The sequence below is a fragment of the Narcine bancroftii genome, chromosome 9 (genome assembly GCF_036971445.1).
Source record: "Narcine bancroftii isolate sNarBan1 chromosome 9, sNarBan1.hap1, whole genome shotgun sequence".
Taxonomy (NCBI): Eukaryota; Metazoa; Chordata; class Chondrichthyes; order Torpediniformes; family Narcinidae; genus Narcine; species Narcine bancroftii.
In genome coordinates, this window is record NC_091477.1 from 79,944,253 (window position 1) to 79,970,460 (window position 26,208).

At 41.7% G+C, this 26,208-nt stretch overlaps 1 protein-coding gene across 1 annotated transcript in view; it reads right to left on the reverse strand.

The window, feature by feature from the left end:
- The window catches only part of LOC138742321 (ephrin type-A receptor 3-like), a 337,908-nt gene that overhangs the window by 280,828 nt on the left and 30,872 nt on the right, over nucleotides 1-26,208 (reverse strand). The window contains exon 3 of the mRNA XM_069896585.1: nucleotides 12,314-12,974. Coding sequence (XP_069752686.1) covers nucleotides 12,314-12,974 — 661 coding nt within the window. The remainder of the gene's footprint in view (nucleotides 1-12,313; nucleotides 12,975-26,208) is intronic.

Here is a 26,208-nt window from a genome sequence, read left to right on the forward strand (position 1 = left end):
CAGTGAACAGGGAAGAAGACACAAATAGATACAGTGTAGCGAAATTGAGAGGAAGGATAGGCAGTCAAAAGAGAAAAAAATTCAAGCATAAAATTAAGGGTTTAACTTGAAGTACTTTGAAAACAAGATTGAACAGGATGCACTCAAGGTCTTGTTTTTAAATGCCTGCAGTACAAGAAATAAGGATGACGATCTTGTAGCACAGCTGGAAGTTGGCAGGTACAACATTGGGACCATCACCAAGTCGTGGCTGAAAGAAGATCACAGCTGGGAACTAAATATCCATGACACACATTGAATTGGAAGGACAGGATGGTAGGCAGAGGGGATGGGGTGGTTCTGGTGGTTAAAAATGGAAATTTAACTTTGATCAAATGTCTCCTCTCTCCAAAAATGTACAGTGATTATAGAATCCCTATGGGTAAAATTAAGAAACTGTAAAAAAAAACCCTGATGGAAGTTGCATACAGACCTCCCAACAGTAGCCCAGATGTGGCATGCAAAATATTGAGGAAGCAATGTTGTCATAGTTATGGAGGATTTTAATATGCAGATTGATGTGGAAAACCAGGTTGATGTTGGATCCCAAGAGAAGAAATTTATAGAATGCCTTCAGGACGGCTTCTTAGAACTGCTTGCACCAGGGAAATAGCAATTTCTGGATTGGGTGTTGTGTAGTGAATCAGAGTTGATATGGGAGCTGAGGTAAGGATCCCTTAGGAGGCAGAGATCATTATATGATAGAATTCGCTTTGTAGTTTGAGAGGGATAAACTAAAATCAGAGGGGTCAGTGGAGTAAAGCGGACTACAGAGGGTATGAGAGAGAAACTAGCGAAGGTTTATTGGAAAAGCATTTGAACTAAGAAAGACGCAGGATGGGTATATCCCAAAAATGAAATATTTGAATTGAAATATTCTACATATGGTGGACAAGAGAAGTCAAAGCCAAAGTAAGAACAAAAAGGCATACAAGGAAGTAAAAATTAGTGGGAAGATTAAAGGACTGGGAAGCTTTTAAAAGGATACAAAAGGCAACCAAGAAGGTTATTAGGAAGGAACGATAAATTTTGAAAGGAAGCTAGCAAATAATATCTAAAAGGATGCTAAAAGCTTTTTTTTTAAAGAAAAGCCCTAGAGAGTTTAAAAAAGGCGAGTATAGCACCGATAGAAAAGGACAATGAAGTAATTGTTATGGGAGACAAGGAGATGGCAGAGGAAATGAATGAGTATTTTGCATCAGTCTTCAATGCAAAACACATTAGCAGTACACCCAATATACAACACTGTCAGGGAAGAGAGGCCAAGTGCAGTCATGATCACGAGAGAGAAGGTACTTGGGAAGCTGAAAGGTCTGGTCCCCAGACCAGATAGAATGTATCCCTGGGTTCTCAAAGAAATCGCTATAGAGATTGTGGAGGCATTGGTAATAATCTTTCAAAAATCAATAGATTCTGGCATGGTTCCAGAGGCCTGGTAAATTGCAATGGTCATTCCACTATTTAAAAAGGGAAGGAGTCAACAGAAAAGAAATTATAAAGCTGTTAGTCTGACATCAAGGTTTGAGAAGTTGAGATCTTCCCTGACAAACCTACTGCAATTTTTTTTTAAAGAAACAACGAGCAAGCTAGACAAAAGAAATTCAATGGATGTTGAACATTTGGACTTTCAAAAGGCCTTTGACAAGATGCTGCACATGAGGCTACTTAACAAGATGAAAGGCCATGGAAGTACAGGAATGATACCAGCATGGGTAGAACATTGTCTGACTGGCAGGAAACTGAATGGGAATAAAGGGATCCTATTCTAGTTGGCTCTGGTTACCAGTGGTGTTCCACAGGGTTGGTGTTGGGGCTACTTCTCATTATGTTGTATATTAATGATTTGGATTGTGGAATAAATGGCTTTGTGGCCAAGTTTGCAAATGATACAAAGATAGGTGGAGAGGCAGGTCGTGAGGAGAAAATGGAGAGGCTACAGAGACCCTTAGATTAGGAGAATGCGTAAAGTAGTGACAAATGAAACACAATGCTGAAAAGTGTATGGTTATGCACTTTGGTAAAAAGAATAAAGGGCAGACTCTTATTTCCATGGGTCGTAGCTACTCGAAATAAAGACACACGCACGGGAGCAGTCAGGTTCAGCTCTGTGTTTTATTGGGAGCTCAGGGCCGACTTTTATACCTCTCATGTTCCTGCTGTTTCCCCCTTTTATGACGCAATGACCCACATAACAAAAGCAGGTTTCCCGCACTCAGGTACCCTCTTGCACGACAATCCCTTCTTCCTCGCGTGCGGTCCCTGTCTGCTGGCTGTGCAGCAGAGCCAGCACCATTTTGGGGTCGCTGGCCCTTAAGCTGCCCTTGCTGTTCCTCTGCTGGTCTGCCGTTGCACGGTCTGTTGGCTTTAGGTTGCAACCATCACTCGGAGCGCCGGATTGATCGCCACTGTGGCAGGTTGCCACCTGACCCCCCCCCCCCCAACCACCACCACCAGAACCTGCGGTATTGTCTTTGGTGCCCGAAGGCAGAGTCTGTGCAGGTTTTGATGGTCTGCCGCTTTTGCGTGGTTCTGGGCATTTCGACTGGGCATGCCGGATCCAGGTGTGCCAGCTTTAGCCTGTCTGTGATGAAAATCTCCATCTTACCTCCGTCTTCCAGCTTGAATATGGCTCCATTGTTATGGATGACCCAGAATGGACCCTTGTACAGCCTCTGCAGTGGTGGATGGTGTGGAGCCCTGCGAGTGAAAACATACTCATAATCCAATAGGTCTTTGGGTATGTTGGTCCTCGTGTGTCTGTGCCTGGCAGGTGGAGTCGGGGCCAGGTTGCCGACTCTTTCCCTCAGTTTGCAGAGGAGAGCTGCCGCGTCATTCTGCTGTTTGCTTGGTGATGTTAAGAATTCCCTTGGGACCACTAGCAGAACTCCGTAGATGAGTTCGGCTTAAGGGGTGTCAAAGTCATCTTTGCGTGCCATGTATCCATGGTAGCTCGTCTACCCAGTTAGGCCCTTAAAGTCTGATCATGAGCGCAGCCTTGAGGTGCTTGTGGAAGTGCTCCACCAACCCACTGTGGGTGATAGGCTGTTGTGTGGTGCAGCTGGGCACACCACATGCTGGTGAGGTGGGACCACAGGCTCCTCTGTCAGATGTGATGTGGGACCTGAACCGTGCCACCCAAGAGGAGATGAGAGTCCTGGCACATGAAGTTGTGGATATGTCCGCTAGCGGGTCTGCTTCTGACCACCTGGTGAAGCGGTCGACCATTGTGAACAGGTAGCAGAAACCCTGGGATATTGATAAGGGACCTTCTGTGTCCACGTTCTTCAGGCTTGAAGCGCCGAGGTAGGGTCTTGGTATGTCGCTGCACCTGGTTGATTGGCACTGCATGCAAGTCTTCGTGCACTTCCTGACCTGTTTCCGCAATCCATGCCACACATGTTTGCTGGCCACCAGCCAGACCGTGGTCCTGATGGACAAGTGAGCCAGCCCTTGGATGGAATCATAAACCTGCCGTCTCCAAGTCGCCGGGACAATAGGTCTGACCTGGCCAGTGGCCACGTCACACAAGAGGGTGGTGTTACCTGTGCCAACTTGGATGTCTTGGATCTGCAGTCCCAGGAAGTCGATGGCCTCCAACCTAAACTGGGTTGATCGTCAGTCTGAATTCACTCAGCCAGATGTAGGAGTTGCGGAGGTGCATAAGTGTTCTTGCCAGTCCCTGCTTACCACGAGGATGTCATCTAAGTAGATGAAAGTACCGTCCAGGTCTCAGCCTACATCGTCTATTGGCTGCTGCAAAGTTTATGCAGTGTTCTTCAACCCGAATGGCATTCTCAGGAATTTAACAGCCCTAATGAGGTGATGATGGGGATATCATCGGGGTGGACCATTTTGGAAAAGATCTTTGCCCCGTGCAGGTTAGCCGCAAAGTCCTGGATGTGCGTCATGGGTATCGATCTGGTGTTGTGGCCTCATGAGCCGACAGTTGTCGCCACATGGTCTCCAACCCCCAGTACCCTTGGGCACCATATGCATAGGAGAAGCCCACAGGCTGTCGGTAAGATGCCGAGCTCTTCCAGTTTCTTGAATTCTTCCTTTGCCAGCTGGAATTTCTCCAGAAGGTGTCTTGCTTGAGCATGAAGCAGCAGGCCTTGGGTAAGAATGTGGTGCTATACTCCATGCCAGGGCATCACTTTGGTGAATTAGGCAGTGAGCAATGCTGGGAACTCGGCCAGGACCTTGGTGTATTCGTCAGTGGATCACTGCATGGAGTTCAGGTGGAGTGCTGGAAGCTTGGCAATTTTGAGGGGGATGGTTTGGAAAGTTTTTGCATGGACCAGCCTCCAGCCCTCGAGGTCCACAGGGAGCAATAGGTGCACAGGAAGTCTACCCGGAGGAGCAGCTGTTCCACTGTGGCAAGCATGAACACCCATGAGGAAAGGCTGCCTCCCAAATGCAGTAGGACCTTGCGGGTACCGTAGGTCTGAATGGTGCCGTTGTTGGCAGCCCTCAGCGTGGGGCCTGACTGCCTGTTCCTGGTGTCCTGTCCTGATGGGAGCAGGACGCTGAACTCTGCTGCTGTATCCATGAGGAATCATTGTCTGGACTGGCAGTCCCACATATACAGGAAGCTATCCTATTGGCCAGCCGTCATGGCCATTAGTGACTGCTGGCCCCAGCGTTTCCTTGGAACATGCATGGTGGCCTGGCGAGCTCCAGAACCCCATCGCTGTTGGTAGCACCACTGGACATTGGGATCAACTCCTCTGTGGGGCTGCTGCACCTTCGGCGGGTCTGGCTGCAGGATTTAGCAATGAACCCCATGGATGCCAAGTACTCTCTTTTCTGTTTCCACGGGACATCCACCTGTGCTGCGATTTTTCGGGGGTCTCTGAAGTCAGTGTCTGCCAGGAGCAGTTGGTCGTCCTCATGCAGTTGCTCCAGGAATGCCTGCTCAAACATGATGTATTTTTCTAGGAGGGTCAGCATTTTGTTCATGAGGGCCGATGGGGGCCAGTCCCCTAGGCCATCCAGATGGAGCAGACGTGCCCTTCTCTCACGCCGTGAGAGCCCGAAGGTCTCGATTAGCAAGTCCTTGAAGGCAGTGTATGCGCCTTCTAATGTGGGCTTCTGGATGAAGTAGGCCACCTGGCTCACCATGTCCTGGCCCAGGGTGCTTATCACATGATAGCAATGGGTGGACTCTGCTGTGATCTGCCGGATTGGAACCAGATGCATGGCTGATTCGTCCAGAAGGTCAACAGCTTGAGAGCGTCTACATGGACTGATGCCAGCTCACTCATTGTTGGGTTTAGATGCCATATAAACCATCGGGGTTACCAATTGTAGCCGTGCACTACTCGAAAGAAAGACACACATGGGTGTGGTCACATTAAGCTCTGTGTTTTATTAGGGGCTCAGGCCTGACTTTTATACCTCTCGCGTTCCCGCCATTTTCCCCTTTTCTGATGCAATGTCCCGCATAACAAAAGTGGATTTCCCATGCGTGGGTACCCTATTGCATGGCAATCCCTTCATCCTCGCGCACTGTCCCTGTCTGTTGGCTTTGCAGCGGGACCAGTGTCATTTTGGGGTCACTGGCCCTTAAAGCTGCCCTTTCCATTTGTCCACAGGTTCGCTGCACAGTCTGCTGGCCTTGGGTTGCACCCGCCGCTCGGAGCACCAGCCTGATCTCCACAGTGGCAGGCCACAGGATAGAAAATTCAAAACTCAGAAGTGCAAAGAGGCTGGAGAGTCCTCGTGCAGGATATCATCAACATTAACTTACCGAGTTAATAGTGAAGGCGGAAAATGCACTTTGGAATTCATATCCAGGATATAAAAGCAGGGATGTGACAATGTGGCTTTATCAGGCACTGGTGAGGCCTCACTTGGAGTACGGGGTACAGTTTTGGGCTGCTTATTTAAGAAAGGATGCACTGACATTGGAGAAGTTTCAGAGAAGATTCACAAATGATTCCTGGAATGAAGGGAATTAGTATTTGACGGCTCTTGGACTGCACTCCTTGGAGTTCAGAAGAATGTGGAGGGACCTCCTAGAAGGATTTCTAAAGTTGAAATCCCTGGACAGAGTAGATGTGACAAAGTTGTTGCCCCATGGCAGTCAAGGACAAGAGGACACAACTGCAGGATTGAAGGGCACCCTTTTATAAAAGATGTAGAGGAATTTTGTTCATCCAGAGAGTGGTGAACCTCTGGAATTTGTTAACCTGGGTAACTGTGAAAGCTTGGACATTGAGTGTCTTAATTCCTCAAGGAGTTTGGGGGACTCAAATGTTTGAGTGACACTTAAGGCAGAGACAGATAGGTATCTGAATAGTCAGGGCATCAAAGATTAAGAGGAGAAGGCAGGGGAGTGGGGCTGCGTGGAAGAATGGATCAGCTCATGGTGGAATGGACTCGATGGACCAAATGGCCTACTTCTGTGTGTGCACACACACACACACACACACACACACACACACACACACACACACACACACACACACACACAACAGAATAAAGTTTCTGAATTGGAAGTTAGCCTGTATTCATTGGGAAGAAATGGACTGTGGGAAGAGTAGAACTGTCAGGGATAGGGTTATAAACTAGAATATGCGAAGGATGGAAAGCTAACATCATAGAATGAACAAGCTTGGAAGTGACAGAAAAGCAAAATGCTGGAAATCTGAAATATATCTCAAATTCAAAATACTCAGAGCTTCAACTGAGAGATTTATTAAAGAAAAGCAATTAAAAATTTCAGAAAAACTATCTCTCGTCTGTTTTTATTGAGGCAGGAACATGTTTCCTTGGCAACATAATTGGGTAAGGCAAAAATGAAAGTAGGCAACTAATTTTGGATGTAGGTGAACTTGCTGATCGAGACGACACAGTCAGGAGCCCAGCTTGGGTTGAAATGGTGACTTAAATTGTCGAGAATTTGCCGTAAACACAGGTTTAGAAAATGGAATGAAATGAATGGCGGGGACGGGGCATCTTCACTATGCTAAAGCAATGAAGTTGCAAAGAAAAAGACCACAGGCAGTTTAGCATCAGTTTAGCAGTTGCCACCAGCCCTATATACAGGGATGGCAAGTCTGATGTCACACAGAGAAAAAAAAAAGTGATATTCTTCTGACAAGCCAGAAATGCAGCACGAGAGGTGAAAATTGCTTTGGCGGCCTTTCTGATGAGACAGGATAATTGAACATGCAAGTCATCACATCACACCTGCTGCTTCATAAACCCTCCACATGCCTGCTCAATCACATTGCAGCTTGCCTTGTTAAGTCACCTGCAGTCAGTCACAATAAGTGGTCCAGGACCTCATTCATGTGAATAATTGCCTCATTAGCCAATGCAGAATTTGTGTCGAACTTCACTAGCTTTTTCTGAAGCTTCTCTCAATATTATGATTCAAAACAAAATGTAAAATACTGCATCAATTCTAAGTTTTAAATTTGAATTCCTGTCAAACAAAATTTATAGTCCCCTCATTTTGAGGAGGTGCAACAAGATTTGGTGAATGTGTTCAGTGAACTGCCTCAATAAAAAAATATATTATGCACTTTACTAATACATAAAGCAGTGGAAAGTTACAATCATTAATAACGTATTATACCAGTGCTTGATCCATTAGAGCTGCACAATATTCAGAAAGCCAGATCATTCCACTAATCCAACCGTCAGTGACCATCAGCATCTGTCAGAAACATCCTCAAACTTCCTGCACTTGTTGAAAGGAACACACTTGCATTAATCAAGTCTTCCCCTTAAAGAGTCTCTCTATAAAATTAATTATACATCCTGTTTATTTACAAAGTAGAGTGGCATTTCCAAAATGTGGGTAATTGTTCAGTGAAATAATTTTGCTTCTATCAAAAGGCAGCAATCTATTTTTATTGTAATCACCCGCTCCTCCCTCCCCCAGACTCCTTGAGGAATTTTTGGTTAGTGCACCATTGTGGTATAATTCACTAGTAGACCAGTGGTTCTCAACCTTTCGCTTTCCACTCACATACCACTTTACGTATTCCCTATGCCATAGGTGCTCTGTGATTAGTAAGGGATTGCTTAAGGTAGTATGTGGGTGGAAAGAAAAAGGTTGAAACCCACTGTTTTAATCATATCCAATTGACTCATTTTGTGCATAGTTTCATAACTCCAAAGGAAATGGTCCAAAGACAATTTTTCTCAAGCAAAATATTTTAGTAACAATTGGATCTGGAGTAGTGGTTCTCAACCTTCCCTTCCCACTCATGTACCACCTTAAGCAAACCCTTACAGAGCACCGATGGCATAGGGTATGTGAGTGGAAAGAAAAAGGTTGAGAACCATTGGTATGGATTTAAAGTTAGAGGTGAGATATTTACAAGGGTCCTGAGCAGCAACTTGTCCACTCAGAGGGTACACTGTCTCTGGAACAAACTGTAGCAGCAGGTCTAATGGCAACATTCAAAAGACATTTGAACACATTTATGCATGGGAATAGTTTAGGATATAAACCAAACACAGGCAAGGCTAGCCCAGAACACCAACTTGGACAATTGAATCATAGGACCTGTCTTGTACTGTATGATTCTATTACATTAGAAAGATGACAGATGGCCTGTGCATGGCATGATCCCATGATATTATCAGATAATCTTTCATTTAATGATACCCAGGAGGTAGGATTGAGCTCTCCTGTTCTTCTTCAGAGTGCCAGAGAGACAACTGAACATTTCACTTGAAAAATGATCGCTCGGATAGTGCATAATGATACATCCATGAACGTTTAATACGCTTAGCTTGCCAAACCCCAACCAACCAATTTTCCCCTGCAGCCGCTGCAACCGTGTCTGCCTGTCCCGCATCGGACTTGTCAGCCACAAACGAGCCTGCAGCTGACGTGGACTTTTACCCCCTCCATAAATCTTTGTCCGCGAAGCCAAGCCAAAGAAGAAAAAGATCATATTATTGTAGTTCATGGCCTGTCATATTTCTGACCATCTATGTTTAATTAATTTCCAAATTAATGTCCTCTTCTCAGCAACGAGTGAGTCAGTCTTAACTTCTAAGTATTTACCGCTTTTCTGGAACATTTCGATTTCTCTTTTCTGCTTCTACAACTGATGGCAATAGAAATTTTGATTGCTAATGCTAATTGGTTCCTGGAGTATTTACTACCCTGACTGGCATTCATGGAGGACAATGGAATGGAATGTGAGGAAGTAACAACAAACGATAGTCCATTTTCTTGTGCAAGTCTGTAACCAAAGCCAGTTTTTTTTTTAAATACAAAATCTTATAGCACAGTAGGTGTTCATTTAGCCCATTGAATGCAAGTCATTAGTCATTTTTATGCTATTAGTCTTTTCCCTATAGCCCTACAAATTGTTCCTTTTTCACAAATTCTCTTTCCTGAATTTGTTATGCACCATATAATGTGTTCCTGCTGGTACTTATAGCTGTAATTTAAGCATATTCAAAATACTCCTCTTTATTCAAACATTCGTTGATTATTTCAGGATACACCTGATTACTGATCTAGTAATGTGGTTACTTGACAAACACATTTATAACCATTTCAGATCTACCAATTTCACACAGCATCCTTTACACTGGTGCGCATCATGTGTCAAGGAAAAGTTAAACAACCTTTAGTGGCTATTACACAATGTGAATAAAAGGACAAGCTCTATTCTCCTGTTATCTGCCTCATTAATGTTCTCTTTACAGCAATGAATGCACTAAGTTCATTAAATTGGACAGAGAGCTTGGTGACTCTTGGCACTGTTCAGATGTCACCTTGGAGGTATAGCTGGAGCACAGGAGAAAGCAGTCTGTGTTACTATGTGCCCTGCAGGATCTCTAGATGACCCCTGACAGCTGTGCTATAAAGAACTGAACTGTCAAGAACAAAAACAAAGCCGTGCAAAATGTCAGAAGAAATAATTTGACAGTCTTCTCCATTTACCCTTTTCCTTTCCAATACGTTGTTTGTTTGGAAGAAACAAACAATCGCACTCTAATTTATACATGATTATGTAAAAATGAAGTCATAAATTGCAGGCAGAAAAAGCAACTAAAATGATGCACTGTTTAATTTGTGTATCTTTAATTGATATGAACTCAAAGAAACGGCAATTTTTTTTTAGCAACAATAGTTCTACTTTCCAAGGAAATTTATATTCCCTCAGTTAGTGGTTACATGTGCACTTACACAAACATTTGCAGTTGTTTCCATATACAAATAATTATTTCTTGATTAAAAACAATCTTGGGAGATTGAAAAATTCATTTCATAACTATGAATTTAATGTTTTTGCAAAAATGCATGGTGACTAAATGAAGCTCAGAAGGATTACATTTATATACTCATAAAACTGAGAATGTGTCTTAGAATTTATTTGCAACCTATCTTGTCAAGTGAAGGCAGTGGACATAAAAACAACGATTCCCGCTCAACGACTTGTTTTAAGACAGGACAATAAATCTACAGGAGCAGACTGAAATCATATGCATGTTGCAGGAGTTGGGGATTAAACATCACAAGCACCTTTCACACTTGCAAGTGGTCCCAGAATTAATGTCCTATTGGCCTTTAAAGTGTCTAGTGTGAAAGGAAAATCGTCTTAATGCTGGCATCAGAAAACTTCATCGCATACCGGGGATTGTCAGCCTCAACCCCTAGTACAATCCCTGGTGTCTGCAGACACCGGCGTTTCAATCAGGCAATTGTGCAATGGGCAATTGCATTGCGGGATTGAAATGACCCATATTTTTGCATGACTGCAGGAACTTGAAGGAAGAAAATATTAACATGAAGGCATAAATTTTACCATGGGAATGTTGCAATGGGAGAGGGAGAGAGAGAGAGAGAGAGAGAGAGAGAGAGAGAGAGAGAGAGAGAGAATGAGAATGAGAATAAACAGCATGGGAAAGTTGGTAGCGATATAGCACACAATTTATAAAACCATGGGAAAAAAATGCAATGGTGCGATGGCGGACCTGACCCCAGAATGTCGTGTGGCAGAGAAATCCTTCCATGTGCGCTCCATGCATGAGGCCGTGCATACAGCCAGTTCTCTGCCGCACAAAAGTCTGGGAGGGCAGGTCCACCATTGCTTTTTCCCCACGGTATTTATAAATTGTATAAGAGAGTGCTACCAAATTTCCCACGCTGTATTAATTGAGCACTATAGCACCACCAACTTTTCCACACTATTGAAAAATTTTGCGCTATTGCTATTTATTGCTAGCAGTTTCTCACAATCCCTTATAGATGTTTATATAGGTCGGCACAACAACAGGGGCTCATAGTGTGCTGTACATAAAGCTTAATTATGTTATAATTAGGCATGATTAATTTTGTTCAAATACAAGATCATAATACATTGATCAGAATTTAGGGTAGGTCCACCATCACTTAATGCGTAATGACATATCACTGGTAGAAGGTAGAACAGTCCTAACCCCGGGACTGTGTGAATGTGTTCAGTGTCCCAGTTAGGAGTGGTCAAGCATGAAAAGCCAAACCCCCCCCATTCCTCTCCCTGGATACTGAATGGCCAATTTAGTGGGACAGAAGTGTGAAAGGAGCTCCAAGGTGCTTGCACTTCTGGAAGAAAGATCATGCATGCATAATCTGCTGTTAATCCAATGCCTCCTCCTTCCCAATTGAATTTAAAATCATCACCTCAAATGCCATAACAAGTACTCCAGTTACTACAATGGCACCTTTATTTAATAAACCCTTTTTAGGTTGTTCAGACTAAACTGAATTCCATTTTATTCCACAAAATCTTACAGTAAACCATTTTCAATCTAAGGCAGCTGGCTAAACAACAACAAAAAACTAGATTCAGTAGGGTCGGCCCAATAGTTTGCTGGCCTTGGACATCAGTCAATTAGATAACATTGTGGAAGAAGGATTCTGGCTTTAAGGATCTTGAACAAACATGATTTAAAGCTGTCAGACACTTTATTTTCAGGACCACCCTCCCACTCCTCTCTGCTCCTATTTGTGATTCAGGTCCTGAAAATTAAGAGAATTTTACATCCTCAGCAAAAAAAAAAATGCTCCATTAAGTTTTCAGCACAAATTAATCTTGCAACGTTCTTTTGGAAAGCTAAATGTTCAGGTGTTACTAACTTTGAAGGGATATCTCATCACAACTTCTACATTTAGCTTGCCATACAATCAGCATTTTTATTGCAACATCTTATCATTGTTAGATGACCCCATCACAAAAAAAAACTGGTTTCATGATTGCCCTCCTCAAGCTGAAACTCCTACCCCTACCTTAGTAAAATCAAAGGTACTTACGTTGGCAGGTATCCCTCTTCTCTTCATATCCTGGTTTGCACACACAACGTCCAATAGGTACGAGCCATCCCCCATCAGTACTACAGTGCATTTTGGGCACATCATATTCCTCAGAATTATTCACACAGGAACCACGAACCTCCACCAACGAAGAGTCCCCTTCAGTCACTCTGTCTGGAAATTCTGCCAAGTTACGAATTGTTAATGGGCACTTCTTGTAATAGACACGCACTGACACTAAAGCAATACAGGCACCCACATCTTGAAAAGCAAGGTAAAAGCCTTTCTTTGTCAGTGATCCAATGTCCCGTACCTCAGTGTTTAATTTCATCACCCGGTCACCTACATCCACTTGGGTGAAGCTCTCATCCGCAGCAATAGTGTCAATCTTTATGTACTGACTTTCTTTAATGTACCACAAGTTGTTGTTGTTGGACTCATAATAATAGATGTTAAAGGTCTCTTTGCATGTTCCAGGGACACCTGGAAGGCTGTTGCAGTCTCTGAGAGTAAACTTGATCTCAATATAGATCCGATGGGCACCATCACGAGGAATCCAACTAGTCCGCAGCCAATTATTCTGGTAGGCTTCCATGACATTGCAGACCTGGTACGTTCGCATTGGCGTGTTTCGTTCATCCATAACGCTGATTTCTTCCCACTGCAATCAAAAAAATAGACAATAGTAAGAGCCATTATTTGCTACAAGTGTAATAAATAAATAGATCTTGCTCTTTCACACAAGAGGAGTGAATCTAGCAAAAAAAAAATTGTGCATTCACTTGACGGCCTTGGTCTCAAAGGGGAATATATCATATTTTTTATATTAGGTCTTTACTCGGGAAACTTGAAACGTTAACGCAAGTTAAACAGATTCGTGGAGAAGTATTTGCATTTTGTGTATGGTGGTGCTGAGCGAGTGATGGAGAGATATTGCAAATTGTGTGCAATGCTGCCTGATATCACCTACACTTGAAAAAAATTTCCCTGGGTCTTACACTGGAATACATTGAACGGAGGAGCTAATCAATTTTTTTTTTATATATAAAGCAAATGGTCACTATGGGAAAATGTCAAATAACAATTACCACATTGAGGTGGTAGCTGCCTAAATTTTTCTGCAGGTATTATGCTGAATGTATAATATGTCCACAGTGGAATGAGTGCACATATAATAACTGAATGCAAATAAAGAAAATGCATAATTCAACACATTTTCTCTCATCTGTGTCCCAGTAATGAAAATCCCAGTGCAACCATTCAGACTGCCAAGCTAGAAATAACTTCTGCAACATCAAAGTTTCTGTTCAGTAAAGTTTGCAAAGTGATCTTTGCAACAGATCCAAGCTACCCAACATTGAAGTGGAAGGGAGAGGGACGTAGTGTTTTCAAATGATTATAGCCAAAGATGGGCTATCTTAAGCAACCTCCTCTCAAAGTCTTCAAAATCTAATGGATATAATCACCAACAAATCCTACCAACAACAAATAAAATGATGCAAGAGACTTTGATTACAATTAAATGATGTTTATTATGCCAGAACATGGTCAGAATTCCAGAAGAGCACTGCCTCCACATCTTTTCCAATGTACTTGGATGATAATTTATCATTGATAGAACACAGGCCATCTAGCTTGTTCCACATACTTATTCCGAGTGAAGTTACTCTCCCTCATCATTTAATCAGCATTTTTCTCTTCCACCCTCCCACCTGCATCTACCTACAACCTGTTAGCCTGTGCTCTGCCCCCTGCCCCTTCTTCCCTCCTCCTATCTCCTCCCCTCTCATTTTTATTCAGGGACCTGAATAACCACAAAGGGCTCAGGCCAAAAACGTTGTTTACCTTTTACTTCCTACTGATGCTGTGAGACCTGCTGAGTTTCTCATTTAAGACCAGACTTATCTACTGTATTTGTTGTGCCTGGTGTTGCCTCCTCTGCATCAGGAAACCAAGTGCAGATTGAGTGACTGCTTTGCCAAATAGCTGGACTCTGAGTTTAAGTAGAATTCCCAGTAGCCAACCATTATAATATGCTTGATCATTCCCATACAAGCATGTTTGTCCTCAGCCTCACCCATTATCAAGGTGAGGTCAAATACAAACTTGAGGAACAATGCATCATATTCTGCCTGAAGATTCTCAACTCCAATTGCATGAGCACTGATCTTTCTAATTGTAGGTCACCCCACCTCTATCTGCAAGTTTGCCGATGACGTCTCAGTTCAGAGCATTTTGGTTGGTATGGAGGCGCCGACTCTCAGGACAAGAAAAATCTCCAGAGTTGTTAATTCGGCCTGCGACACCACAGGCACCAGACTTCACTCCATCGAAGACATCTACATGAGTGGTGTCTTGAAAAAAGCAGCCTCTATGCTCAAAGCCCCCCACCACCCAGGCCATGCCCTCTTCACTGTTACCATCAGGAAAATGGTATAGGAGCCTAAAGATGAGAACTCAATGGCACAAGGTCAGCTTCTTCCCCGCTGCCATCAGATTCCTAAACAATCAATGAACCAAAGACACTGTCTTACTTACCGTGCACTACTACTTTTATGTGTGTGTGTGTGTGTGTGTGTGTGTGTGTGTGTGTGTGTGTGTGTGTGTGTGTGTGTGTGTGTGTGTGTGTGTGTATATATTCACACACATACATATAGATATTTATTCATGTTGTAAGATGGTTCATGTTATGAATGTTTGCACTGTGATTCTGCCACAAAACATCAAATGTTGTGACTTGTTCATGACAATAAATTCTGATTCTGACTCTGGTTTCACTGCTTCAATCCCTTCTTCATCTACTCCTGTTCTTAATTTTCTTTCAAACCACCCCCTCCTTTCCCCCAGTGGCCTCTCCCCCCTCCCATCTTCTGCCCAATATCCTATCGCCTCTTCCCAGCCTCTTTTCCTGCCTCTTACTGTCATCAATGAAGGATCCCAACACAAAACAGTAACTGATTATTTTTACCAATGGATGTTGTCTGACCCCATGGATTTCCTACAGCTTTTCATTGTTTGCTCAAGGTTCAAGCAGCTTTGGAGTTGACCCGTAACTGGATTATATGTCTACTCTAACATGCAGGGCATCAGGTTCTGAGGCAATTAAACAAATAGAAATTATCATGGCCCATACCATGCTCCTCTAGCATGGGAATCACTTGAGCCATTTTCCATGTTATCTGGGGATCCAAAAGAAAATGGGTTCAATGGGTCACAATATACAAGCCTCCAGATTATCGGGGAATGTGCACCCAACACTGCACATCCCATTGCAACAACTGCATCATGCCTTGCCTAGAATCCAAATACGCAAGCACAAATATCAACAAGTTCTGAGGTTCTATTTTCCCTTGGTCCCCCAGGATGGGCCTGGTCTCATGCCACACCTTTTAGTCAATTGGGCATTGCAAACTACCTGTCATTTATAGGTTCCTTCAGAACACCTTTGATCGCATCCATCAGGCAGTGGCCAGCATAGATCATCATGCAGGCACTGCAGAGAAAGACACAACAGATTCTGTGAGATGGTTCCCTCAACAGACTATTGAAACCATTTGGCAGAATGCCGCATCACCAGCATTCACCAGCAAGCATCATGTCTTGCCACTAAGAGGGGTCTGCTCCATCAGATCTTTCCAGCATGGTCAGAGTCTCACTCCCAATGCACCTGTCCTTGGGACAGCTGTAATGAGGAAGAAACAATTGCCCACTTCTTTGTGTGCATTTGCCAAGGTCTGGAAAAGGTTGCATGGGTGTTCATCCCAAGCATCTGCACGACTGAGGACTCTCAGTCCTTGGTTTTCCAGTGCAATTAAATATTCATAAAGGAATGCTACTGATTGGTACATTCCAGGCTGCAGACGTACGTGTAAAGGATGCTCTGATGCATGGAGGAACCAATGCAATGGGTTGATGTGGAAAGACACCAGACATTACGGTGCTACGTCCTGTACAGAAGACTTGCAAAAACCTGAAGTTTGTATCATCCCAGGTGGCCACCAGTGCCAATGGAGTTCTCTACCCAGAATGCAACAAAACTACAAATGCACAGAGGTGATAAAACTATAATTAGATTGAATGACACCATGAATGGAAAACCATGCATTTTTTTGTATTCATTGTATAAATTTTTATGCATAAAATTAAATTTTGAAATTAAAAATCTCCAAAATTAATTTGGCACTGTATTTTTGAGCACTAGATGATTCAACCTTTGAAAAAAATAAATCAAATGAATGATCTGGGATCTAATGCGGGTAACACAAACTCAACAATTTATTTTCCTGTCTTCCATTAGACTGACAAGCTAATGTAAAGAGACCACTTGTGTTGGATAAACCCTGCTAGGAGTTAATTGGATCCTATGCAGTAGAGCCGAGTGTTGGGCATCTGAATCTTGCAGCTCTCCTTCAGAGCCCACTTCCAAACTACCAATTCATATCTGACTCTTGTAACCACCAAAATCCCCAATTCAAATCTGTTATCACCTCCCCAGCCACCACCCAATCTCCAACAGCTGGTATCATCCAATGACCACCTTCTCCTTACTAATGTTTAATCTCCCAATGACAAACCCCTGCCCCTCTCTGGCAATCTTCATCAGCTGAACCTCATCTTGACCATTCCCATCTATTCTAGTTTCTGACCTTTCTCCAGAAGGCCTCATCTCAAACCATTCTCTCTTTCCACCCCATCCTGGACCATCATCTTTGAAGCCTCTGAATGTAGCTGTACTGGATTTACCTGTTCTCTTTGTGAGTTCTTCAATAATAGAACATTCAAAGCAATGTATAAGTACTGTCTGGCAGTAAATGAAGTCTTTGTATGAGAGAATTTCCCATCAGCATCCCTCCAACAAGAGGTTTACTATCCCCCTACAAACCAATTGTTAAACACAACTCTTCCCGAAATTGACAAATTCTTAGACAGCTCTATTTCTCTCTGTGAAAGATGTTTAAGATGAAAAGAGATAATAGAATGAGGTTAACTTTCATTCACAATCCCATTTTGGTAATTTTAATAAAGCCTCAATTTTCTTTTTATCAATTTCAACACATTCTTTACAACTTTCAGCAGTAAATCCCCGGGTTTTTTATACTCCTTATTTGATGTCAGTTTTCAAATTATTTCAGCGCTCAGATAAAGTAGCCACTTTTGCCTTCCACTTGAAGTTTTGCAACTTCATGATATTTATCCAAGTTAATAGCATCACTTATCCCTACAGTAGCCCACTTTTGGACTTCAACTGCGAAATGTACAAACAATATGGCCTCAACAAGAAGACAGAACTAAGGCACTAGTGTAAGAGATTTCAAAAGCGAGGCAAGATATTGCCGTAAATTTGAATATGAACAGGATAGCTGATGGGTCTTGGGTGACTTTAGTAGCACATTTAACTCAAGCAGCGCAGTTACCAGAGTGGTGAGCAGAATGTTCTTAAAGCACCACTGACCCTGGTTCAAATCCAGCACCATTTGTAAAATGTTTGTATGCTCCCCAGGAACTGCAAGGGGTTTTATCACAGTGTGGTACGCAATTGAACCGAAGCAAACACACATGGACAGAAATTTCAGTTATTGAAAGTGTACATTTTGCCTCTACCTGGCACTGGATGAGGCCAAGGACAGGCAGGTCAGAGTGGGAATGGTGAGTGGAGTTAAAATGGCTGGCAACTAGGCGTTCCAGATTGAATCCACAGAGTACAGATGCTTGCCCTAACTGCTGTTTGCTTCACTGACGCAAATGTGGTTATATATTACTTGTACTGAATAAAATGTCTCTTCACTCTATGGTTTCAAACTACTCCAGTTTCCCTTCAGTCCTGTAACCATTCAGTTTTCCTCCTGTATGTAGCAGCATTACTGCAGAAATATTTTTCATGGAAACCCTTTTATGTGGTGTATTTATTGTGGTTTTAAAAGCATCCTAAAATAGGTATGCAGTTATATAAAAAGAACTGGGTGAAACCAGAATGTAGTTTGGTTAAAGTTAAATGTTCATAGGCATCTTAAAAGAAGGGAATGTCTTGAAGAGGCAGTGATGTTAAGGGAAGATCCTGATCTTGAGGCGTTGCTGGGAATAGCGGGGTTAAAGAAAGACAAAAGACCAGATTTGGGGAGAATGGGAACTCTCTGAAAATTGTAGGTCAGGAACAGGTTGGAGACACAGAGAATGACGAACAGAAGAGTGAGGAATTGCGATTTTTAAAACTCCAATGTCTAAAACGTGATTTCCAGCAAAAAGAGTCACAGATTCTACGTCAGCCCAAAAGACTTTTGGTTTAGCTTCGGAAAAGTGAAAAGAGTTCTGATTCATTGAGAATGAGTTAAGAAAATGCATGAAATGCTCAAAAAGATCCCCCTGATTGAGAAACCCTAGAACACTTGATCCAGCAGGACTGCAGTAGTTTGAGGCAGAACCTTCTCCAGGACAATAAATGTCCGTGATGCACAGATCTCCAAAAACAAATATATTGAAGAGTAAAGATGGATTAATGCTTCAAAAGGCTTTCATTTAAAATTGGATGCAAATGCAAGAAATCCTAAATATTGCAGGGAATTACAGTGGTTGTGCACTTCACTGTTTTCCATAGACTGGAGTTGTGTATCATTGACACCTTGCTAAAATTGTCCAGAATCTATTTTGTGAAAGTCTACCAGGATTTTCAGAAACTGTCAACTATTTGTTGATATCAAAAGATATGCTGTGTAATTATTTTTATTGCTTAATTTTTCTTTTTGCTGTGTTGGATCCTATGGCAACGATTCACTCTCTTGCATCTTAATTTTCTTCAAATGGTGTCTCGTGATGAATAATTTTTTCAAATGTTACAAACATTGTGTGCCTGTATTCCAACATCACACTTCAAATAAATACAGGATGGCAGTGAGGATAATCTTTGCACAAAATGGGATAAAGTCTCTTAACCAACATTCAATGAACATTTAACTTTAACCAAGCTACATTCTGGTTTCCACCCAGTTCTTTTTATATAACTGCATACCAATTTTAGGATGCTTTTAAAACCACAATAAATACACCATATAAAAAGGTTTCCATGAAAAATATTTCTGCAGTAATGCTGCTACATACAGGAGGAAAACTGAATGGTTGCAGGACTGAAGGGAAACTGGAATAAGTTTGAAACCATAGAGTGAAGAGACATTTTATTCAGTACAAGTAATATATAACCACACTTACATCAGTAAAGCAAACAGCAGTTAGGGCAACCATCTCACCAAGCATCTGTACTCTGTGGATTCAATCTGGAACTCCTAGTTGCCAGCCATTTTAACTCCACTCACCATTTCCACTCTGACCTGCCTCATCCAGTGCCAGGTAGAGGCAAAATGTACACTTTCAATCACTGAAATTTCTGTCCATGGAGGCTGCCTGAACCTGCCCCTCCACCACCCCGTGATTGAAGCTCAACATTTATTTGCATCTCTTATATGGAAAATGTGCGTTATGCTCTGTTGTGTCTTTATGATGACTTCTCTTTATTCCAGCTAAATAAGTGGGGATGAGACAAATGTTTCAACAGTAATTGCTCAGCTTATTCTTACTACTCTGCAACGGACATGTGCAAGGGCATTCACCCGCAAGCAAACCTTACAGTAAAACAATCAAATGTATGCTTTCACTGCAGACAACTACAATTATAGTCAATTTCCTAACACAAGCTAGGAGTTATTGAGTGCATTCATTATGTACAGTCATCAGTTTAAACATTCATTATAATTTGAGTGAATTAACTCTCAATGTCTTGTTCAAAATGAATAATATTTGTCTACCTCATGGGAAAATTGGTTGAGCCTTTTCATTCCTAAAATGCAAACTAACTCACTCAAATCAAAAGCAAGATTCATTGACGGAGTATTCCTACATGCAATTTCACTTCTGGTGAGACAAACCCAAGAACCATGATTTAAAGAATAAGCTGATCTACAATTTGCAAAGGCAAAAGATAAAGATCAACATTCTTTCTTTCACAAAAGCCTCAAGGGCAACTTTATGATGATGCAGATTCACTCCAGAGCTCTTGAACCCAGGCCAGTGACTGCCCACTGAATATAGATCCAAGTTCAACAGGTGTGGGTGAGCGAACTATTGAGTGAGCAATGCAGAACATCCCTCAAGCATTCCATTTTGACTTTTGCACATGGGTTTCATTTGAGAGACATTCATTTTTCAACAACTTCCTCCTGGCTCCCACTTAGAAGTAGCTGAAGAACGTGGTGCATATTTTTCAGGCTGCAACAGAAGGTTTACATCTGGCATTACAATTTTCTTTCTCGGTAAATTGTATTCCACCAATTTCATTTGCATACTGTAGCCTGAAGTCAGGGTCACACTAACTCGCTGCATATTACATACTGTTTTTGCATGCATACAAATCTAAAAGAATATGGATTTTCACATGAGAAAGTGAGCCATTGTTTCACCAACAATTGCATATTAGGAGATAACAAATACTGCAGGATTGTTAAACCAATCTTTGTCAAAACCATTGAATGGAATTCATTCTCTTTGCTTTTTTGTATTCTTGGGGAAAAAAAATCTTAGTATCCTCACATTTTTCCCATCAGACCAAACTCAAGAAATTCAATCTTCAGAAAGTTGCAAGATTTTCTCAAGTGTTTTCTTTGGTTGCCTCTACTAGGGTGGAGCAGATACTGCAGCAGATCTTCTATCATCCACCAGAAAAGGGTGAACCTGCTCTCCATGTGCCCCCAGAGAACACTGTGGCTTCCAAAGTGGCTCGGAGAGCAGCCGTCCTCTGGGAATCCAGTTCCCAACACTTCCACAAGACAAGAGTACAGCTCTTAACTGGAGGTGCAAGTGAAAGAGCTTTAGTGACAGCAGTCTTTACTCCAGGACACCTGGAAAGTTGAGTGCGACTTGTGCACCTCTGCAGTGATCACCCCACAGCTTCACAGAGGCAGAGAGAATGAGAAATAATGCCCAATTCAAGCAAATTTATACCATCTGTACCCCTCCCAAAGGCAGCATTCTAACCAGAAAATACATAGTGGAAAGTGTATTCTCCAGGGGATTGCAGATAGACTCAAAACAGTAACACCACAGGTGACTCAGTTGTACAGGGAAGGAGAAAAGTCAAGAAGGCTGTAGCTATCAGGATTGTATGGTTATACCAGCAGAAAGTCAGTTGTGTGGATGTGGAAGCAATTCCAAGATGGAAAGTTTCCTGGAGACTGCAGACACTGGAATCTGGAATAAATATAATCTGCTGGAGGAACTCTACAGGTCGACCAACAGTAGGAGAAGAATTGTTGACATTTGCTGTCAGACCCCGTCCTCAAGACTAACAGCAAGTTTGCTCGCTGATCCCACGTTCAAGGATAACATTGAGCAATAGCAGAACCCTGGAGGGGGGATGGGAAAATGGTCCACTTTGATGTTGGCAGCAGTGGTAGAAAGGGTCAAACTCCTGCTGAGGGCATTTTAAAGGAATTAGAAAATAAATCAAGAATCAGGTACATTAAAATTAGCAATGACTAGATTACTCCCTGTGCAAATGAATTGGGACGAACAGATGAAAATGTGGGCTGGAGAGATGGTGCAGGAGAGGAGGCTTTACGCAAAAGAGCTGTGACTTGTGCATCCTACACAACAAATTTTGGAAGGCGGCATTAAACCAAGTAGCTTTTTCCTCACCCACTGTGGACAAGATGGGCTGAATTGTCTCCTCTGTGTGTAGTATTTTTTTTTAAATTAAAACTGGAAGCGACATCTCATCACCAGGTATCGTAGTGACAGAGCTAAAAGTTTTCCCTTCAAAATACTGGATCCTACTACATTCCACCCCGTGCCTACAGAACCCACATTAGTTAACACCCAGGCCACAAAAGTAGTACAATGCAGGAATTCCCGATTATACTCAAATCATGTCCAAAATAAAATAGAAAAATAAATCTGGAGTGAAGGTGAATTCTAGATCAAACTTGCAAAATTAGGTTTTTACTGCCAGACAAGTCACTTGGCGATATCTGTGATTTAATAGAGCGCACTACTGTTTGAGACAGAATTCAGACCAGGTAACAAAATCAGTAATTGCAGACATTCATTTTTTGTTTCCCAATCTGGTAAGAGGGATTGATTTATGTCTACAAATTTTGTGAATCTTAAAAGCATGAGGAGAAAATTCATTTTTTAAAAAAAAAAAAATCGTAATATGTAGGATGGGCATCTGCAGGTGCTTGGCGATACAAGCATTATTTAAAACCAATATACTGCCCATGGCTTGTCTGCTCTAATTTTAAGACCCAGTGAGACTCCTGCTGAGAAGCTCCTGGTAACAGAGTTTTTTTTATATTAAATTGCATTACAAGTGAAGGCAGACTGAGCACTCTCTCAGAATTGCTGATACATGGGTCCAGGACAGAAGGGACACTCTGGAGAAAGTAATGGTAAATGCATCCCATAGTTGCTAATGGACAAATACAAGTAAAACACCAGTGCTCCAGATTGAGTGAGATTTTATTTTCCAGGATACAACTGGGGAACAGTGAGCCAGCGTCAAAGCTGAGTGAGGAACAAAAATGGCTTTTAAAATTATCTTACCGTTGATCTGGATCTAGTTTCATTCTGTGGTCAGCTTGAAGTTTTTCTATTAAGGAAGCCCCCAAAGGATCTCTAACAGTGGTTGGAGGAAATAGTTTGATGGTAATTTTATTACACATGAGAATTCTCACAAGCACAAAACTCCCATCATGGATTCCTTCAGGAATTAGGGCAAGGATGAAGAAACTAAGGTCTCAGCCATAACACTTAAGTGAAGCTTCATTCTAAGAGATCAATATATTACAAATATATTGTTGAGCAGTAATCAATTCAGTTCTACCTGCAATACAAAGCCTGCGATCCTAATACTGTTTAATTTCACGCTAACTGTACCAATTCAGGAAAGACAACAGCAATGATAAAGATGTCCTTCCTCCCTACTTACATTTAGGATGAATAATTATTAAAATATTTAGTTAGCGGCAACAACATGTCGGTTGGACAGGCTATTGCTACTTTGTAAAGGAGGAACTTCCTTTTACCACCAAAAAATTATATATAAAAAAAATTTAGTTAGCGAAATCTTTGCAACCATGGAAATCTCTTTGCCTTCATATGCACAGATACATAGAAGCATTCCTGCAAATTCACTTCTGAAATTGAGATGGAGACAATGGTAGTTTAGTAAAGTTACTGAATAATGTTTCAGGTTTAGTGTTGGGAAACAAGTTTGAACAAGAATTTTGGGATTAAACAATGGAAATTACTCGCAATATTTGAATGAATAAGCAGCAATACAAAAATACTATTCAAACACAATTGTAAACTGGAAGAATAAATGGCTGCAGATTCATTACTTGTATAGTCCGATGTGATGCACAACATTCCTCATCTACCAACAAAATCACCTGGACCATTCACTCATTTATAAACCTGATCAAATCATAATGAAAAGACTATTTTGTATTTACCTGAAGAACCAGCTTCTTGTGTGTATCATAATTCAAAGAATTGTTATGACATAGGAAACAGACATTGAGCTTTTGAGTCTGTGCTTGGTTACTTAAAGAGTTCGCAGTGGTAATTAATCATGTGGTTCTCCTCTTCAATCCTTTACATCTTCCATCATATGAATACTGGATGCAGAATTCTAATGCTGGTCATACTTTGGTCTTGCCTGAAGATAAAGTATAGCACCAAATTCTATGTGACCCAGTCCACAAAATGGATTGAAAAAACAATAGGTTGTTAATGTGTTGTGATAAGCTCTTAACCAGTTATTTGCTAGGTACGCAAGGCTTTTTACAATGAGGATACAATGACACAGTTGAGCAAACGTTTTGTTATCATTTGCATTGGAGGTAAACTCAAGGGATGGCTGATCCGTAACAAAACTATTGGCTGAATGATGGCTGAACTATTGAACTCTACCTTTTTAAATAGCATGGATATTCTATTCTTGTCTATTCGTGCAATGCAGAACCTAGCAGAAGAAACTTTCTGTGGCTGAGTTCTGCTAGGATTTGACTGCAAGAATTAAAATGAGTGGAAATCAGGCAGCAAAAGAGATTGTCACAGTATATTCACACATCGAGAAAGAGAGAGAGAGAGAGAAAGTAGGAGGGAGAGAGAGAGATTGTGCAAACCATTACAGCTTGGGCACAATTCTGAAAAGTCAAAGTTCAGTCTTAGAAATCTTGTGTTGAAATACAGAATTTTTAAAACTGTTTTTCAGAAGTAATTATGTAGTCAAGATGCCAAGACAGACTTCTCAAAACTCTCAAATTTTTGAGTTGCCTTCAGAGAAATGTTTCTTCATACGAATAATTTGTCACAACTTGCCCCTTTCTTGCGTAGGATTTACGAAGCTTGTGACCTCCACAATGGTTTTTACAGACTCCAGCAAGTGTTTTAGACAAAATGGTCATGATCCAAATGCAAAAATGATCTTCCTTTCTTTACCCAGATATGCGTCAATCACAAGTGACTATTACAATAGCCACAGCAAATCATTGTTTCTCCCCAGCAAGGAGAACACAACAGCAGTGTCTCACAGAATGTCACTCCATTTGTGTCTTCAGATCAATCTGGTTGATGATACTCAATCTGCTTTTTGAAATGTCTTAATCACATGACTGACTTGAAGAACAGTTTTAATTTCATTTTTTCCTAAAAGCACAAGTCCTTATGGCAAATCACCTCCTGTTTGATCAGATGTCTTTCTGTTTAAACAGGTGTCCTTCTTAGCAAACATTCATTGCTTCAGGCTTTCAATGGAGAACAATAACACTGGTTTTATGACTGAATGTAGATGCTTTTGTATCTGGGTTTCAAAATGGTGCACATCTTTCCCTGTCCAATCCACAAAGTAACCCATTAAATATAGAAAATAAAAGTACAGATAAAAAACAACTCTGTTACACTTGCATTAGAGGAAGTCCTGAGGTTGGGACAACATTCTGGTACTGAGAACTGCTTGCAAGTCAGAAATGAACAAAGGCTGGTGTCTGGGAGAGGATCATAGGAACAGCTGTGATGGGAAATGTTATTTCAAGAAGAATGACGTTATGTGGGTTTAATACTTAACCAACTTTATTTTCCTTGAGCTGCTCCAACCAACTTCCAGCAACATCCCCCGTCATATGTTACTTCCAGGTTCCGTCCAACCAAACACGTTGCATGCTGGGAAACAGTTCTTATTTACACACATAAAACAACTTTCCCCTTTTTAAAAAAGCAAACAAAAACACAAACACAATATTTTGTCTACAAAAACAAAAGTATCTACATTCCACGACCAGTCTCTTTCTAATCAGCAGCTTTCAATCAGTCTCTGAGGTGGTATAATAGTCCTTTTTAGTCTGCTATGTGTTCCTATTTGCTGCGTTAGACTTGGTGTCTTTCTGTGGACTCCTTTTCTTCCTGTACTGGACCCTTTTGTGTACTGACAAGTAACAGCTTGTGGTCTTACATCCACACAGTTCCTTCTCAGAGGTGTCCCTCCCTCTGTCTGAATCTGGTAGGGACGTGAATCTATTTCCTCCTGTACATATCCTGGCAAGGCCCATGTGTCAGAATTGTGATCTTGGATTTGCACTGGAACTCTAGGCTTCAGGACTGGTCGGCTTTTTACAGTCTTGTCATGTAACACTTTGAGTTTTATTTTCTCTACTTTTTTTTTACCCTGTTTGACCTTATGTGCTCCTTTGTGTCTTAATAGATTTTTATGCATTGGAAGGTTGGTCTGCATGCGTTGACCCATCAGCATTTAGACCGAAGAAAGGCCATTGCACTTCTGTAAACCATTAGACTTCTGTGGAAATCCTCTTGTCCATCTGAGGATGAAGCTCTTCACCACTTCTAGGCCATTA